Source organism: Lontra canadensis, unplaced genomic scaffold (assembly GCF_010015895.1).
Source record: "Lontra canadensis isolate GAN:19392208 unplaced genomic scaffold, GSC_riverotter_1.0 scaffold13, whole genome shotgun sequence".
Lineage (NCBI taxonomy): Eukaryota > Metazoa > Chordata > Mammalia > Carnivora > Mustelidae > Lontra > Lontra canadensis.
In genome coordinates, this window is record NW_022631007.1 from 17793320 (window position 1) to 17809264 (window position 15945).

At 59.5% G+C, this 15945-nt stretch overlaps 1 protein-coding gene across 1 annotated transcript in view; it reads left to right on the plus strand.

Annotated features, from left to right (window-relative positions):
• Positions 1-12364: 12364 nt before the first annotated feature.
• The window catches only part of GPC1 (glypican 1), a 28671-nt gene continuing 25090 nt past the window's right edge, over positions 12365-15945 (plus strand). The window contains exon 1 of the mRNA XM_032857656.1: positions 12365-12785. Within this exon, the coding sequence (XP_032713547.1) occupies positions 12620-12785 (166 nt within the window). The 5' untranslated portion in view covers positions 12365-12619. The remainder of the gene's footprint in view (positions 12786-15945) is intronic.

Sequence of the window (15945 nt, forward strand, 5' to 3'; positions counted from 1 at the left end):
AAGCCCACCTGGAGACCACCCCCCCCACCCATTTCCAGGTCATCCTGGGAAAGCCCAGGCCACCAGGCTCCCTGCGGCAAGACGGTGCTGTCAGGAGCATGCATGATGCTGAAGGAGTCTAAGAGGCCATGGGAAGCCTAGAGGGAAGATGGGACGCCGCCGGCTCCACAGAGAACTTGCCAGACGGTGGACATACAGGCCCGACAGCTGGCCACAATAGGGACATGAGCACCGGCCCCACAGACACAAGGACATGGAAGCCCCCCAAGCAGAAGTCAGCCAGATGGTCAGAACTGAAGGGCTTGGAGGCTGACCATAGCAAACCACAGCAAGGATGCTGTTAAAGATGCTTCCATTTCAAGTTGGGCTTAACCCTGGAGCACAGGATGGTTCAGCGTCAGCAACTCTAGGAATATAATCCATGACAGTGGGAGGAGAGAAGAGAAATACGATCATCAAAGCAGAAGTGGAAAAACTCCATGTCCTTCCCCACTAAAATTTTAAAAACAAACATCTTAGCAAGGAAAGTGTACAAGTGAACTTCTCTAACTTGATAAAGATTTCTTCTAGAAACCTTCAGCCAACATCATGATGAGCGGTAAAACTTTAAAAAGAAGTCAGGAGGAAAAAAACAAGTGTCTTCATGATTGTCAATATTTTGAAACATTGCATCATCCACCAATATTTTACTGGAGATCTCAGGAGAGATAATAATATGTTAAAAAAAAAAAAGAAAGGAAAGACAGAAATATTTGGAAATTAAAAGGTCAAGTTCTGGCTAATTGTAGGCCTACCAAGAAATCAGAAGACAGTCAACTGAAATCCTATTAAAACTAGTCAGATAATTGGGGCGCCCAGCTGGCTAAGTCCCTGGAGTGAGGGTCTTCTGATCTTGGAGCCGTGAGTTCGAGCCCCATGGTGGCCATGGAGCCAACTTAAAACACAGAAAAGAACTGAATTAGTTGGGTGATCTAGTCAGATTGTGAGTCAGATTGGAAGATCAGAGTTCCACAGTCACCACCTGTCTTGAACACAGCAACGACCCATGGAAATACGTTGTCAAAAATACTGTTCCTAGCAGTCAAAAACGTCTAAAAATAAATCCAAAAATTTAAGTCTAGATGAGGAAAAGTATAAAACTCTACTGAAAAGCAATAAAAAAGTGAATAAAAAGAGAAATTTGAAATACATTGAATTCTCAGTTTTGCGGGGAAAAAAATCGGTTCTCCTAAGCACTTATCTACCAATTCAGGGCAATTCCCATCTGTTATTCATGGGATTTGACGGGTTGAAGCCAAAGTTCTTGTGGAGGAGAACATTTGAATGAATAGGCAAGAAATTTTCAAAGCTAAGAAATATACATCCTATAAAACTACCATGTTCAAGTCAGCGTGGCCTCTGCCCAGAGAGAAATATACAGAGAAATCCAAGGATAAGAGCCCAGAAATAGATCTGTGTATGTTGGGAGATATTTACTGGCTTATCATCCGTGGAGGAGGGGGGAGGAGGGAGGTCTGCAGCATGGATTGCAGGCAAGAGCCCGATCTTTAATCCATAGAGAGCTCCTCCGTGATCAATAAGACAAAGACCAATGATGAAGGGGGAAATGGCGGCATGCTTGCGCAGACAGGCCATGGGCTGAAGGAAACGCGCTCTACTCCTCCGTCCTCAGTATCTGCTGAGAGTACTATCCCACATCCCATAGCTCAGCGGACGTGTTTCGGAGCATCTGTCCTGTAGAAACAGTGACGTGTGCTCACAGAAAGCACCCGGTGCCACTTTAATGTCATTTTTTTCAAAATAACAACACTCTAGAGCAGAGGTGTGGATTCACTGAAGGAAAATGCAGCCATTTTGCAGAATGTAGGCAACACATTGCAAATACCAAGGCGATCCACAGGTACAAATGCCGAAGGATCATAAGGACTTTGGGTGTAGTTAAGAAGAAGAAAAAAAAAAAAAAAAAAAACAGAAAAGAAAGCTGCCCAACAGTCCAACAGTATGTCTGCTCAGCCCAAACAGATGTTCCCACGTAAAAGCCCAGAGAAAGTTCTAGAAGGGCATGCCTGCTGTGTTAACCTCAATCACACTGGAGGGAGGCTATGAATTGAAAGCATGAACAGGGACTTTCTGTCTTTATTATTCATATATTTCTGAATTCGGAATTTTGTTTGAACAATCACGTAGACATGCATTACTAGAGTTTGGAGTTTTGTTGGGGCTTTTTTTAGGTTTTTAGAAAACTTTAAATGCTGGTGTGTTGGTCACACAAACCAGATGTGGCTGAGAACAGCCATCTTCGGCCACTTTCACCTCCTCCTCCTTTAGCCCCTCCCCCTCTCCAATAGGGGCTGCTGCCAGTGGTCCCTGTCCCAGCTGATGGGACAGCCCCACTGCGGGTCCAGTCAGGCGTGTCAACATGGAAGCACCGGGGTTCCAAGTGCTCCTGCTAATCAGTACAAGTGGCATCACTGCAGGCCCCCAGGGTCACTCCGGGTGTTTCTGAGCACTGGAGGGGGCATGGCCAGCAGGTGAGGCCTCTATGTGTTTCGCATCCCACGATTACCTTACAGTGCCCAATTCTAGATGGCTTGAGGGTGCAGCTGGAGAATCAGGCACTTGTCGAGAATAGCTCCTTCTGGAAAATCTGCAGACAGGGTGAGAAGGAGCTTGAGGCCAGAGGAAGTGGGTCTGGGGCTGGGGGTCTTTCTGAGGCAGTGAGAGTAGCAGAAAGCAGGCCGTCTGGTGACCCACTTCTCTGTTAGAAGCTGGACACATCTGCGCTTCCCACTCGAGCCTCATTCTGAACCTGGCCTTGAGGGTGTGTCTCACCCACTTAAGAGAGAGGCTCTGGGGGGCCAGTCACTGGCAGTCTTCCTGGTAGACACAAATCCTGGGGCCGGGCTGTTGGGTCTGGACAGGCATGGGACAAATGTCCAGGTAGGGATGCTGCCCTCGGGTGCTGCCAGCCTGGGCAAAAGGGACTGTTCCCTTGCCCCAGGCCTACTGGGAGTTCTGAGCTCAGGAGCCAGAGGTGGGGACAGGGAAGGGCTCACCGGGTGCAGCCACACTCCCCCATGGCCCCGCCTGGGCTGGGCGGCTGGCTTGCAGGGGAGGTGAACAGAGTAACTGACATCTAGGCCAGTTCCTCTCCACACTCCAGGTCTGCTGTGTGTGGCCCACAACCTCTCTGGGCTGGTGAGAAACGGGATGGGTGCGCATGGGGAAGCCTCTGTGGCAATTTGACACTGGAAGGGCGTGGATCTTGTGCGTTGCAAAGGTAGCAATCCATTGGACGTGGATGGGAAACCAAAAGCAGAGCCCAGAACCCCTGGCCCTCGACTCTGAGTTTGAGAAGCTCAGCTCTTCCCAGGGAACTTCCTCTCCCCCCATCCCAACCATGCCCACCAGAGGCTCCTGCTGTCCCTGCAACCCCAGGCTTCCTGGGACAGACTCCAGCGTCCCAGTGACAAGCGCAATCTGACCAGGGCCTGAAGCTGCAGTGGGGACCCCCGACAGGCTGCTCCGAGTCCCAGGCTGTCCGTGTTCTGGTACACACACATAGGGACCTCGGCAAGAATGTGGGTGTCCCACCCGGCTTCAAGACTTCAATTTACACTCAGGACAGCCCAGCTTTGTTCTACTTTGTTTTGTTATTGAAGTAAAATCCACATAACATGAAATTAACCATTTGAAAATGTTCATGCACTGAGCTCATTCGAAGTGTTGTATGATCACCCCCTCTGTAAGGCTGTAAAACATTTTCACCCCCGGGGGTGCCTGGGGGCCTCCATCATTATGTGTCTGCCTTAGGCTCAGGTCATGATCTCAGGGTCCTGGGATCAATCCCCGAATCGGGCTCCTGCTCAGCAAGGAGCCTGCCTCTCCCTCTCCTCCCTGCCCATGCTCTCTCTCTCTCCAGTAAATTAAAAAATAGAAAACAAAAACAAAAACATTTTCATCCCCCAAGAAAGAAGCCCCTTACCTATTTGGGGTTACTTCTTGCCTCCCCGTGCCCCTAGCTCGGGGCCTCGCTTAGCTGCCTCCCGTGTCTGTGGGCTGCCCCGCTCCGGACCTTTCCTGTAAGTGGAACGCACGACGTGGCTTTTGTGTCTGGTTTCCTTCACGGAGCCTAACGATTTCAGGATTCGTTCATGCCGCTGTGTGTGTCAGAACCTTAGTCCTTTTTGTGGCTGAATAATACTCTTTTGTGTGGGTGGGCCACACTTTGCTTATCTTTTCATTAGTCAATGGGCATGTGCTTGTTTCCAGTTTTGACTACTGTGACTAAGGCTGCTGTGAACATTCGTGCACCAGTTTTTGTCTGAGTACCTGGTTTCCATTCTTTCATGTATACATGCAGGAGCAGAATGGCTAGATCCAACGATAAGTCTATGCTTTCCTTTTCAAGGAACCGCCAAACTGTTTCCCACGGCAGCTGCCCCATTTCCCATTCCTGTCAGCAGGGCACAAGGGTGCCAGACCCCCCACACCCCCGGCCAACACTATTTTCCACCTGATCCCAGCCGTCCTAGTGGGGATGATGGGCATCTCACTGGGGCCTGGCGTTGCATTTCCCTGGTGACTGATGATGTGGAGCTTCTTTTCATGCATTTTTGGCCACTTACATATTTTCTTTGGAAAAATGTCTGCTCCAGTCCTCTGCCCATTTTTCAGAGGGTTGTTTGACCTTCTGTTGCGAAGCCAGAAGAGTCCTTTCTAGATCCTGAATATGAAATCTTTCTCAGGGTTGTGATCTGCAAACATTTTCTCCTGCATGTGGGCTGTCTTTCCACTCTCTCCCTGCCAGGAAGTTTTTAACGCTGACAGTCCAATGTATCTAGCTTTTTCTTGGCTGCCTGGGTTCTGGTGTAGCTAAGAAACTGTCTCCAAGTCCAAGGCCGCAAAGATTCCCCCAGGGTTTTCTTCTGAGAGTTTTTATAATTTTGGCTCTTCTGTGCAGGTCCCTCTGATCCATCTCGAGCTCATTTTTGTGTGTGGTGTGAGGTAGGGACCCAGCACCATCCGTTGAAGGAACGAGTCTTCCTCTCGTTGGACGGTCTTGGCCCCCTTGTCGAGAAGTAGTTGACCATCAATGTATCGGGCGTTGTTTCCGACTTTCCATTCTCGTCCATTGGTCTAGAGATTCACCTCTAGGCCGGTATCAGGCTGTTTCAACTTGCTTCGTAGCGATGCAGTAAGTTTTTAAATTGGGAGTGTCAGCCCCTTGGTTTTGTTGGGGGAGGTTTTATGGCCAATCAGGGAACAGCCATGTTTTGTGCCCATTTTTCCTATAAGAACATGAAAGCAGAGGCAGCAGGAGACCACGTGTGGTGCCCGGGTGGCTCAGCCAGGCGCCCACATGCTCGAGGGAGTGATGGGGTGGGCTCTGGGGAGGCTAAGGGCTGTGTCTTCAGGGTCAGGGGCTGCTGGAGGCCCTGCCCCTGCCCCAGCTCCACCCTCCCCTGGCTGAACCCCCTCCCAGCATGCCTCCTCAGGAAGCCCCCACCTGCCAGAGAACCCCCTAATCTCCCTGCAAGGCCAGCATCCTGAGAGGTTCCTGGGCCAAGGCTGAGGGCACAGGGGGGTGCGGGGCAGCACCCCAGCTCCCTCCTCCAGTTCCTGTCCCTCCCTAGCCAGACCAGCCTCAGCCCTCGAATCAGCCCTGGGGAGCCCTTTGATCAAGGGCCCTCAGGAAGGCTGAGCTGCCATGTCTGTCCCCTTCTCTGGAACAGCTTTGCCAGACCCTCACTGAAAGGTAAGCATCAAGAGTCATTGCCACGGGCTGCCTCTGGGGAAGGGCCGCCCTCCCCCCAGCACCCGCTCCTCCCTAGCAGAAGTGGGCCAGAACTGACCAGGGGCTGGGGACATGGGTTGAGCTGACCCCACGGGCCACTTTCCAGCAGCAGGCTGTGCTCACCGGCCTCTTCCCTAGCTCCTCAGCTGTGTCTGGTTCTGGCTCCCTGCCTCCTTTATCCATGGAGACATCCCTGCTGTGCTTGGGGGCCCCCAACTTCCCTCACCCACTTGGCCAGACCATCCCCACCCTCTCCCCTGCCTCTGAGGCCAGTAGCCTGGCCCTATCTTGAAAAGTTCACCCCATCCCACAGGCCTCAGGAGTCCCACTTCCCCGCTTCAGCCCTGTGTCCCTGGGGTGGGCTGCTGGGTCAGCATCAGATGCCCCCTCCCAACAGCAGGATTTTACTGCTGTACAGATACACACACAGGCAGACCCGGCACTTCCCCTCAACCTGCCACAGGGGGCTGGAACCTTCTCTCAGCTCCACTTGTCAGTGTCTCACCCCAGGGTCCATCTCAGGACTCGGCCTCACCTGTGCCAAGGCGGCAAGATCTTCCTCGTCTGGCAGGGCCCCTCTCCAAAGAAGGGTCTTCACTGTGAGCCCCCAGATTTCCTCCCCACACCCCAGCCCTACCCTGCGCCAGCCAGCCTCCTACAGTGCAGGCTATTCTGAGCCTCGTGGGGCCTGAGATGGGCCTGGGTCCTCCTCAGGTCCTCCTCCCTGCCCCTGCTCAGGAATTGCCAGCAAGGCCCCGGGAGCCACACCCATCTCCTCCTCCCCGCCCACGCCTGTGGCTCCTGGCCCGTTGTTGGGGACAGAGACGGGACCTTACTGCTATCTGCTCCTCCAGGGCTGGCTGACTCCCACCTCGACTCCCTCACGCTCTCTGGCAGCCTCCCTGGGGAAGACCCTGGGACAACAGCCCCGTATGCCAGGGCCCCTTCATCAGGAGCAGCAAAGATCAGGAAGGGAGGTCAGTTCCTTGAACACAGCTCAGTGGCCACGTGGCCTTGTGGAGTCACCAAGTCTCTCATGTTTTGGCATCTAGGCCCACAAGGTGACCACAGGTCCCACACCTACAGGATCTCAGAAAGCGCTTGGGGCTGACCGCATGAGGTCACGTCCTTGGACACCGTGGAGAGCGGTGGGATGCTCTGCAGGTGCCGAGGCAGCAGACTTCCCGCCAGACCCAGATGCTGTTGGACATCCCTGAGGCCAATAGCAGGGGGTACACAGATGCCACTGAGACCTGTCACACGCCCAGCACCAGGGAGCATATGGCCAGACCCAGCTCGCCCAGTTTTAAACAATGGTACGGCTCCTGAAGAACAAGTTAGTAGCTTGTTTTAGATGCTGATTTGTTCCTTTTAAAAATGACAAGTGGAAACCAGGCCCTCCTTCGGCCTCGAGGTGGACCCCTGGCTGCCACAGTATGGCAGGACGGGGCCCGGTGCCTGGGCCACCCTGTCTTCAGCCAGCTCATCCAGAGGGAAGTCCTTCACTGGGCTTTCAGAGGGCACCTGGACACCGCGCATGCCCTGGGGGCAGGCCTGCCCACACCCTGGGAAGGGTGATAAAAGGACAGTGGGTGGCCTCACCCAGCAAAGAGTGACCCCCCTCCCCCTCCCCAGGTTTCAGGAGCCACATCTGCGTGACACACAGCCCCTCAGCTCCCAACCTCTGCAGCTGGAGGCCACCTCTCAGGCCTGTCCTGAGATTGAGACGGTTCTGGGGGTAATCCACATACGTCTGGAGAATGGTGAAGAATTTGGTTTGATTTAACGGACAGTCGGGCCAGCCATGAGGCCAAGAGCAGGCCAGACCTGATGCAGAGCCATACCAAGCTCCCTGGCTTTGCCCTGCAGGCGGGCTGTGATTGGAACTGGTCTGGCTCGCACACTGAGAAGCCACAGAGCCCGGGACAGCGGAGGTGTGTGGAGGGGAGCAACGGCAGCCCAGCAGGAAAGCACCGGCATCCCAGCAGGAAAGCAGCGAGCTTCCGAGGCCCAGGCGCCCAAGGGGGCCAGGCATACATGTCTGTGCGCCAGGCAAATGGGTGTTGTGTCCCAACATGTCAGCCTGCGTCTGGGCACCCCGGGACTGGGCTTCCCCCTTCCTCTAGGAGCCAGGGAGGGGAAGGCAGCCTGGGGAAGACCGCAACCGGCCCCAGGCCAGAGCTGAGTGTGGGCCTTGTCCTCCAGCTGGGTGTGTGCTCAGACCTGAGAAACCGCCCCCAGCAGCTCCTCCTTGAGGTGCAGCCGGCCCCTGCCCCATGTGGATGACCGAGCCTTGCTCCACCATCGGCTTTCCCTCCCCTGGCCGTGGATAAGAGAGGCATGCCCAGACTTCTGGCAGATCAAAGGGCTTGCTGGGCCCAGAAGGCTGCCAGGGAGCCTTGCCTTGAAGTCCACTGCCCCAGCTGGGGTTTGGAGAAAGGCGGGGCTTGGTAAGAGTAGGACCACTTTTGCAGAATAATGGCACCCAGATTTTCTGTGTCCTGCAAACTTCCCCCAGATGCTGCCCCAAAGGGCCGTCTGCCAAACTTGGGGAGCAAGGGTGCTGTGCAGCTAAGACTCAGAGCTGAGCTTCTCTGGAGCGCATACCAGGCCTAGGCTTAGTGGCAGGAGGTGGGGAGGAGGGGGTAGATGGAATGGGGCTTCTAGAGTCCCACTGATTGTCCAGCAGGGCCAGACCAAAGCCACATTTCAGAAACTGCACACTGAAGCCATCCCTGGGGGTGGTCTTGGGCCCAGGTCCTTCCTAAGGACAAGAAAACAGTTCAATGAGCTGACATGAGAGACTCAAAGCATTTTTCCCAAATGCCACCATCCTGAGACGGGGCAGCAGAGGCCAGAGAGCAGCTCGCCTTCTGTCTCCAGGGTCCTACAGAGCCACTCAGAGCCCGCCAGCCTAAGCTTCTGTCCATCAGGGACTCTGAGTGCCACCGCAGAAAGCCCTGCCCGGCCAAGCCTCATCCAGGCCCAGGGTCACACCCTGTCCATCAGCCACACCCTGCGGTGCCCACTGCTTCCAGCAGGCTGTCCCTCCCCCCAATAGGGTCCCTAGCGTCCTGCAGAGCTACAGGACCCTGTGTCCTCTGCTCTGGCCCAGGGCATCACACCACCTCCCAGGGCCCCCATGGATCGGGGTGCTCCAGCCCAATCACCCCTGCCCTGTGCCCTCTGACCTCACACATCTTATCGCCAGCAGGACTCAGCCCTCGTCAGGGGACACAGCTAGCAATAACATTCTGAGCAGGCACACATGGATAGAAGCAACTTTTGACTGTTCGGTCTACTTGGAAACTTGCTTTCGGGTTACCAAAAGTCATCATGAGGCCCAACAGAGAAAAAACCCTGTTGCTCCCCAGTAGCACCGCCAACGGGCTCACACCCCTAGGTTGAAATCGGGGGCCCCGCGTGCCCAGGCTCCTCCTGGGCAGAGGCAGGAAGCGGAGGGCAGAGGGACCCTGAGCTGCAACACGTGCCCTCCAGGACTCAGGCCTCTCCTCCAGAAGAGGAAATGTGGGGGAGCCCCCAGGCGCCCCACTGAGATGACCCTAAATGGCCCCTTTCTTCCCAGCTCCTCACTTCACAGCAGGGCCAATCCAGCGCCTGTCCCATGCCGCTGGCTCAAGAACCCAGGCAATTTTCATTTTTATGAGTGGGCAAACAAATGGCCCACTCGAACCTTCCACTTTGCTGCCGTACGTGTGCACCCACAAGCGGACAGGCTGACACCCCAAGCAGGAAGGAGTGGCCCCATCCCCGCAGCTGGACCAAGGGGCACACACAGCGAGGGCTCTGTCAGCCCTGCACCCTCACCCCCAGGGATCCCCTGGCGAACCCCCAATCCCCACGGCAGCTCCTGCCCAGCCAACGGAGGCCGTGGTGACGGCATGGGGGTGCTGGAGAACAGGGTGACACAGACCTGGCAGGCTCAGGTGGTCCCTCCCCAGTGTGACCCGGACCTGGTCCCCATGTCCCCAGCTGCTTCTGCCAAGCTGTGCCCAGGCCTGGCTGATGGGCATCCTTCATCTGGCAGGAAGGGTGGCCCACTGAGGCAGCCTGGGTCTCGGGAACAGGAGCTTTTGGCCGGCACGTTAGGCAGCTGCTCCGAGCAGATGACCCAGGATGGAGTTCAGGTCTGTAAAACACAAGTACGCCCCTTGGTGGGGGGAGGGGGGCAAGGAAGGCTCTGTGGGTCAGACAACTGGACAGAAAGATGGCAAGGGATTCCGGGGTGCAGCCAGGACCTCCCCCCCAATATGCCCCCGCAGCCCCTGTCCCCACATAGGGAGCCTTCGGGAGAGCCACCTCCAGCAGTGACTGCCTAGTGGCCACATGTCTACAACAAACTTGCCGGCTGCCCCCTGTGCTCGGCCTCCCTGCTCCTTGTCATCAATGCTCTCCAGCAAGTGCGGCCCCCTCAGAGCCAGGAGAACCACCCCACCTACGGCCCTCCTGGCCATGTGCCAACCCCACAGAGAGGCCCCGTCACAGCTCCTCTCCTTGTCCCCAGGGCTAACTGCAGCGATTCAGGGAGCCGGAAGCCCTTCTCGAGGGGATGGAGCCATGCCACACCTTGGAGGTGCCCCAGCTGGGCCATCCTGGAAACCTGCCATAGAAGCATGGCCCGTGGACCTTCTGCCACACTGCTGTCTGAAGACCCAGCAATACCCTGGACACTGAACCCACCCTGAGGAATTTCCCAGTCTGGCTAGATTAAGAGGTGGCAACAGTGATCACCAAAACAAGACAGGAAGACCCTCAAGCAGGTTGAAGCCTCAGTCCTGGCTCTCGCCAGACCTGGAAGCACATGGCTATAGACGGGGCCTGAGCCAGTGCTCCTAACCCTCCCAGGGGTGGCCTCCGCCAGGCAGGCATGTGGTGTGGCAGGGAGAGGTGTCCAGGTGGCTGTGCCAGGCGTGGGCAAGGAGTAAGCCTGTGTGTATGTGCGCGCTGTAGGGGGGTGGGGGCTCTATGAGTCACCAACACGATGAGGCAGCAGGTGCGTGGGGAGGGCAGGAGGTCTGTATACTTGGGTTGGGTCCTCACAGCCTACCTCCATACAATGACTCAGTGTCTCTGGGTGAAGGGAGCAGCCTTCTCTGGGAGGTGGGGCAGGAGACACCAGGCCCCTTCTGGGGCAGCTGATTCAGTCCCTCAGGGAGGCAGGGGAGGGATGGCAGTCCCCAGACCCTGCTCACAGCCCACCCAGCTGATGGCCTGCAGACCAGGCAGGGAGGTGTGGGCGGCACCCCAGGGGCCTGCTCCCAGCAGGGAGGTCCAAGTCCAGGCACTCAGGGCCACGCTGTGGGTCATCTCAGGGTCCTCCTCAGGGGTACCACCAGGGGTGCCGGATTATTTGCTTTCCTCCTGTTTCTGCCAGTTAGGCATCCAGGTTCATGGCCTGGTGGTCTCTGAGGCCTTTGCCCACATGGCAGTGGGGAGAGCAGGAGGCCAGGGGAGAGGCCCAGCAGCCCGGGAAGAAAAAAACAGAGAAGCCCTCCAGACACCAGCGCCCTGGTCTTACCTGCCTCTTCACAGATTCCCCCCACCCCACCCCCGCATGCCCGGTTCCCTCTGCAGCTAGGGGCGCTGCCCACTCACTGCACCAGCCTGCACCGGGCCTGTCAACCCCACCAGCCTCACCAGGAGCTCCCCGTCAAGCCCTCTGAACTGCACGCTCGCCTCACCTTCCAGGCTACCTGACCTGTTGTTGGCCCGAGAGGCTACCTGCCACCGCCCAGCGCCCCAAGGCAATAGGGACGTTCTGCCTCGGTCACATTTGTTTCTCCGGGACCCACGCGGAGGGACCAAAAGCCCGCTGACAGTCTCCAATAACTAAGTAGTCGGCCGCCTGTCTGCAGGGCTGGGAAGGGTGGGGTCTGGTCTCCCAGCTAGTTTCCAGCGCACAGCCCCCCATCCGCCCCCACAAAAACCTCAGGTGCGAGCTGGAGCCGTGGGGGGAGCGCCGACTGCAGTGGACATAGGGAGCGACGGGCTGGTAAAGGGGTGCAGGCGAGGAGGGGGCGGGGCGCAGAGGGGAAGGAGGCGTTGCGGGAGGGGAGGAGCGGGGAGCGCAGCCAGGGTGCACGGAGGCAGGGCGGGAGCGAGGGAGGCGGAGACCGGAGGGAGGCCCAGTTCGGCCGGGGGCGGGGAAGCCTCTGATAGGCGCGCGGGCGGCGTGACGTCATGTCCGGCGGGGGAAGCCCTGCCTCAGCGCCCCCGCCCCCGCCCCCACAGGGGGGTGCCGCCGCCCGGGGCGCTGGACTAGGGGGACCTGCCCCCGGGGACCCCGCCCCCGGGGACCCCGCCACGGTCCGCGCTCTCCCCGGGGGCCCCGCCTCCCTCCGGCCGTCCGCAGCTGCCCGCTAGCCAGCGGGGCCCAGGACCCGCGGAGCTGGATGAGCGCCTGGCGGGCCACTCCTCGCGCCCCGCGCCGCGCCCAGCAGCGCAGCTCCCCGCCCCGCGCGCCCCGCCCCTACCCGCCCCGCCCCTGCTCGCCCCGCCCCGCCCCGCCCCCTCCCCGGCTGCCGAGGGGCCGGACCGCCCGTAGGGGAGGCGCCGAGCCGGGACTGCGCGCTCGCCCGCCGCTCTCTGTGCCGCCCGACCGAGCGGCCGGACCTCGCGCCCCGCGCGCCCCGCGCCGCCGGCTTTTGTTGTCTCCGCCTTCTCGGCCGCCGCCGCCTGCGGACCGCGAGCCGCACGCGCCGGGACCTTGGCTCTGCCCTTCGCGGGCGGGGGCTGCGCGGCCCCGGGCGGGATCCGAGAGAGGCGCGGGCGGGCGTGCGGCCGGGGCGCCCCGGCCCCGCCATGGAGCTGCGGGCCCGAGGTTGGTGGCTGCTTTGCGCGGCCGCCGTGCTGGCCGCCTGCGCCCGCGGCGACCCTGCCAGCAAGAGCCGGAGCTGCAGCGAAGTCCGCCAGATCTACGGCGCCAAGGGCTTCAGCCTAAGCGACGTGCCTCAGGCGGAGATCTCGGGTAAGTGAGGGCGCGGCCCGGGGGGCCCCGGACCCCGGCGTGTCTGGGGATTCTCCTGCGCTCTCCTGCTCTCCCCTGGTCTGCCCTGCGCCCAGATCGCGCCGCCTGTACCCCGCTCGTCTGCACCCCTCGGGCCCTCGCCTCCAAGTGCCGCCCGGGTCTCCTGCGCTCCGTTCGGCCGCCCTCCAGCCCCCCGCACGCACACCGGCCCCTTCCCCCGCGGAGCTGTCCTCGTGGGGCTGTGGGCCGGGCCGTCCCCGGCGGGGAGCGTCCTCCAGGGCCACAGCTAGAGCTGGGCGTCTTCGGCCATTGGCTCGGCACTGCGCGGTGGCGGGGCGGGAGTCGGAGCCCCCGGGCGCGCTGGCTGGCTTCGGGGCTGGCTGTCCGGGCGCAGCTGACGACGGTCTCGGGCTGGGGACTCCCAGTTGGCTGTTAGAGCCTCTCCGGGAGCCGCCTCCGGTCGGGCCTGAGGATTCCTGTGGGATCCCCAGCAGCGGCAGCCTAGCTGGGTTCAATTAGAGGTCCCCCATTCCTGGCGGGAGGGGGGCCCCTGCGAGGTGGAGTGCTAGCCCGGTGCCTGGGGTGAGGGTGAGGCACGACCTCTGCCACCTGGAGCGGGAATGCCTGTAAACCCGGATTCCTGCCTGGGGAACTTGTGCTCGCTGGCCCGCTGGCGGGGCACTCCGGGCTGCCTCTGGCGGGGAGTCGAGCTGCAGGTGGTCGGCGCCTTGGATCCCGCCCAGGGGCCTTGTCTTTTCTTTGTAAGAGCATCGACCCTCCCAGGCATCCTCAGGCTTGCAGCTGCCCTCAGTCCTGCTCACCCTCTCCCTGTGAGCCTCTGAGGAGCTTTGGAGCCAGGGTATGTGAGGGTGGGGGGTGGGGTACAGTGTCCAAAGGACCACCCCGACCCCCGGGGCTCCTCAAACTGCAAACGTGTGGGGAAGTGCACTGGGTCCTGTGTGGTGTGCCTGGGACCAGGGAGCAGTAGCAGAGCAGACCAGCGTTCCTCCAGGGAGGGATTTCTCCCAAACTAGGGGCAGGCATGTGCAAGTAAGAGCTCTGCTCAAATGGTGACCCCGGGGGGACGAGGAATGACCACGGCTGCAGAAATTCTGAATGACAGAGATGTGGAACATTGTGAGGCCCATGGCCCTGCCTCTCTGGGGAGTGGGAGAAAGGCAGCCGGGCTCTGGCCCCCTGACCCCCAGAAGGTTGGGCACAGAGAGAGCTGCCTTGAGAGGTCCTTTGACATATCTGCCCATCCTCCAATGTTCTGGAGAGCCCCCCCTCACAGGGACCCCAAAGCAGGCCTTCTTGTGTCTCCCTCTGCTGAAAGTTCCTATCACTAGCAGGACTGCCTCTCTGGTGGGACAGGTGGACATGCCTGGGTGCCTGGGGCCAGCTCAGGGCCCTCTGCCCACCACTGCCCCTCCTCCCACACAAACAGGAACTTTTGCCTGGGTGTCCCTGGCATTCCTGCTGGATCCTGCCCCATGCCTGGGTCTCAAGGTCCACTGAGCCACTGCTCCCACCAAGCCCCAGATCTTGGATGGAAGCCTTCCCCTGTGCCTCTCTTTCTTGTATCCACTGCCATTTGGCCATTGTGTCCTTAGGGACCATCCTAAACTTACTCGAATCCACAGGCCTCTGCCCTGGTTAGGCCGAGAGACAGAGTGGCAGAGTCTGGGCAGCCGCCAATGGCTGGGAGACAGTGGGGCAAACGGGATGCAGAGGTGGGGCTGGGCTGGGGCTGGGAGCTGGGTTTTCTTCCCCTTCAGTTGGACGCAGTGGAGTAGGGACCCAGGGCGATCAAAGTGCATCTCAGTCTGTGAGTGTGATGGGTGCACATGGGGTGCTGTCTGTCTGTCTGTCCAGCTGGAGGAGGATGGCTACTCAGCAGCTGTCTTAGCATCGTGCTGGTCAGGGCTCAAGTGCCGCCCTCCCCTGGGCCTGGAACACTGGGGACTGCGCTCCGGGCAGGGTCACCACCCTCCCTGCCAGGGCTCCTTCCTCCCGGCGCCCCAAGCCTTCTCCATCCTAGGGCCAAGGTCTTCAGAGGAGCTCCTCTCCCTGACCCCCTGCAGCTAAAGCTCCCATGAGCACTGCAACTCCAGAGGGCCCTACAAGGCCAGGCACTGAGATGAGTGCCAGCGCCACGTGGAGCAAAGGATACAGGGTGACCTCCCGGGGCAGCAGCAAGCCCTGTGTCCCCTCCTGTTGCGATTGGGCCTGGCCTCTGTGGGCCAGGCGCCCTCTGGTGGCCCGAGCCACACGGCCTCTCTAGGAGCCCCTGGCTTCAGTCTCCTCTCCCAGGCGCCCGGCCACCAGCTCCCTGCCCTGGGGTCGCCACCTGGTGAAAACCCACCCTGATTCAGCTGGCCCAAGTGGTGGGGGAGAGGGTGGGGAGGCAGGGAGGCAAGGAGAGGGCCCTGGGTCTGCGGGCTGTGTTTCCAGCCTCCGTTGGGGGACCAGAAATGTCAGTGAGCTTGTGAGAGTGGGGAATGTCGGGGCTCCCGGGGCTCCCAGGGCTCCTGTTTGGGACTTCCTGTGATGTTTTTGGGCGGCTGGGCCTGGCATTCGGTGATGACAGCTGTCGTCGTTTTACAGGGGAAGAAGCGGTCCTGGGGGTTTTGCAGCCCGGTAAGGCCACAGGGGAACCCTCCCTCTGGCCAGTGTGCTTCAGAGCCAGTGAGGGCCACCAGTCCAAGCCTGCCCAGGGCCCCTCTGCTGGGCGTGGGGCAAACGCCGAGCCCCATGCTGGATCACACAGACACATAGGCCCACCAGTGCTGACCAGCTTGCTCCTGGTTCCCAGCTTGCTCCTGGCTCCTGGACATCTTTCAGCACCACTCTGGCCTCCCGACACTCGAGTGATGACCTTTGCATGGTTCTGACCCTTCCTGGGCTGCTGGGGACAGGGACCACCTCTGTCTGTACACTTCTCTGCCATAGCCACAAAAGCTGGCCCAGTTCCTGGCACTGGGGAGGTACTCAGTCTGGGGACCCACCTGTGTCCTGCTCTCTGCCGAGCCATGCAGGGTGGGTGGGGGCTGACCAAGGGCCTGGGCAAAGTGGGAGGAGTCTAGGGATCCAGCACTGGGGGTTGGAGGCCGGAGGGGCCTGTCCATGCAATGAGAACCAGTTAGCTGCCCCTCTGCCC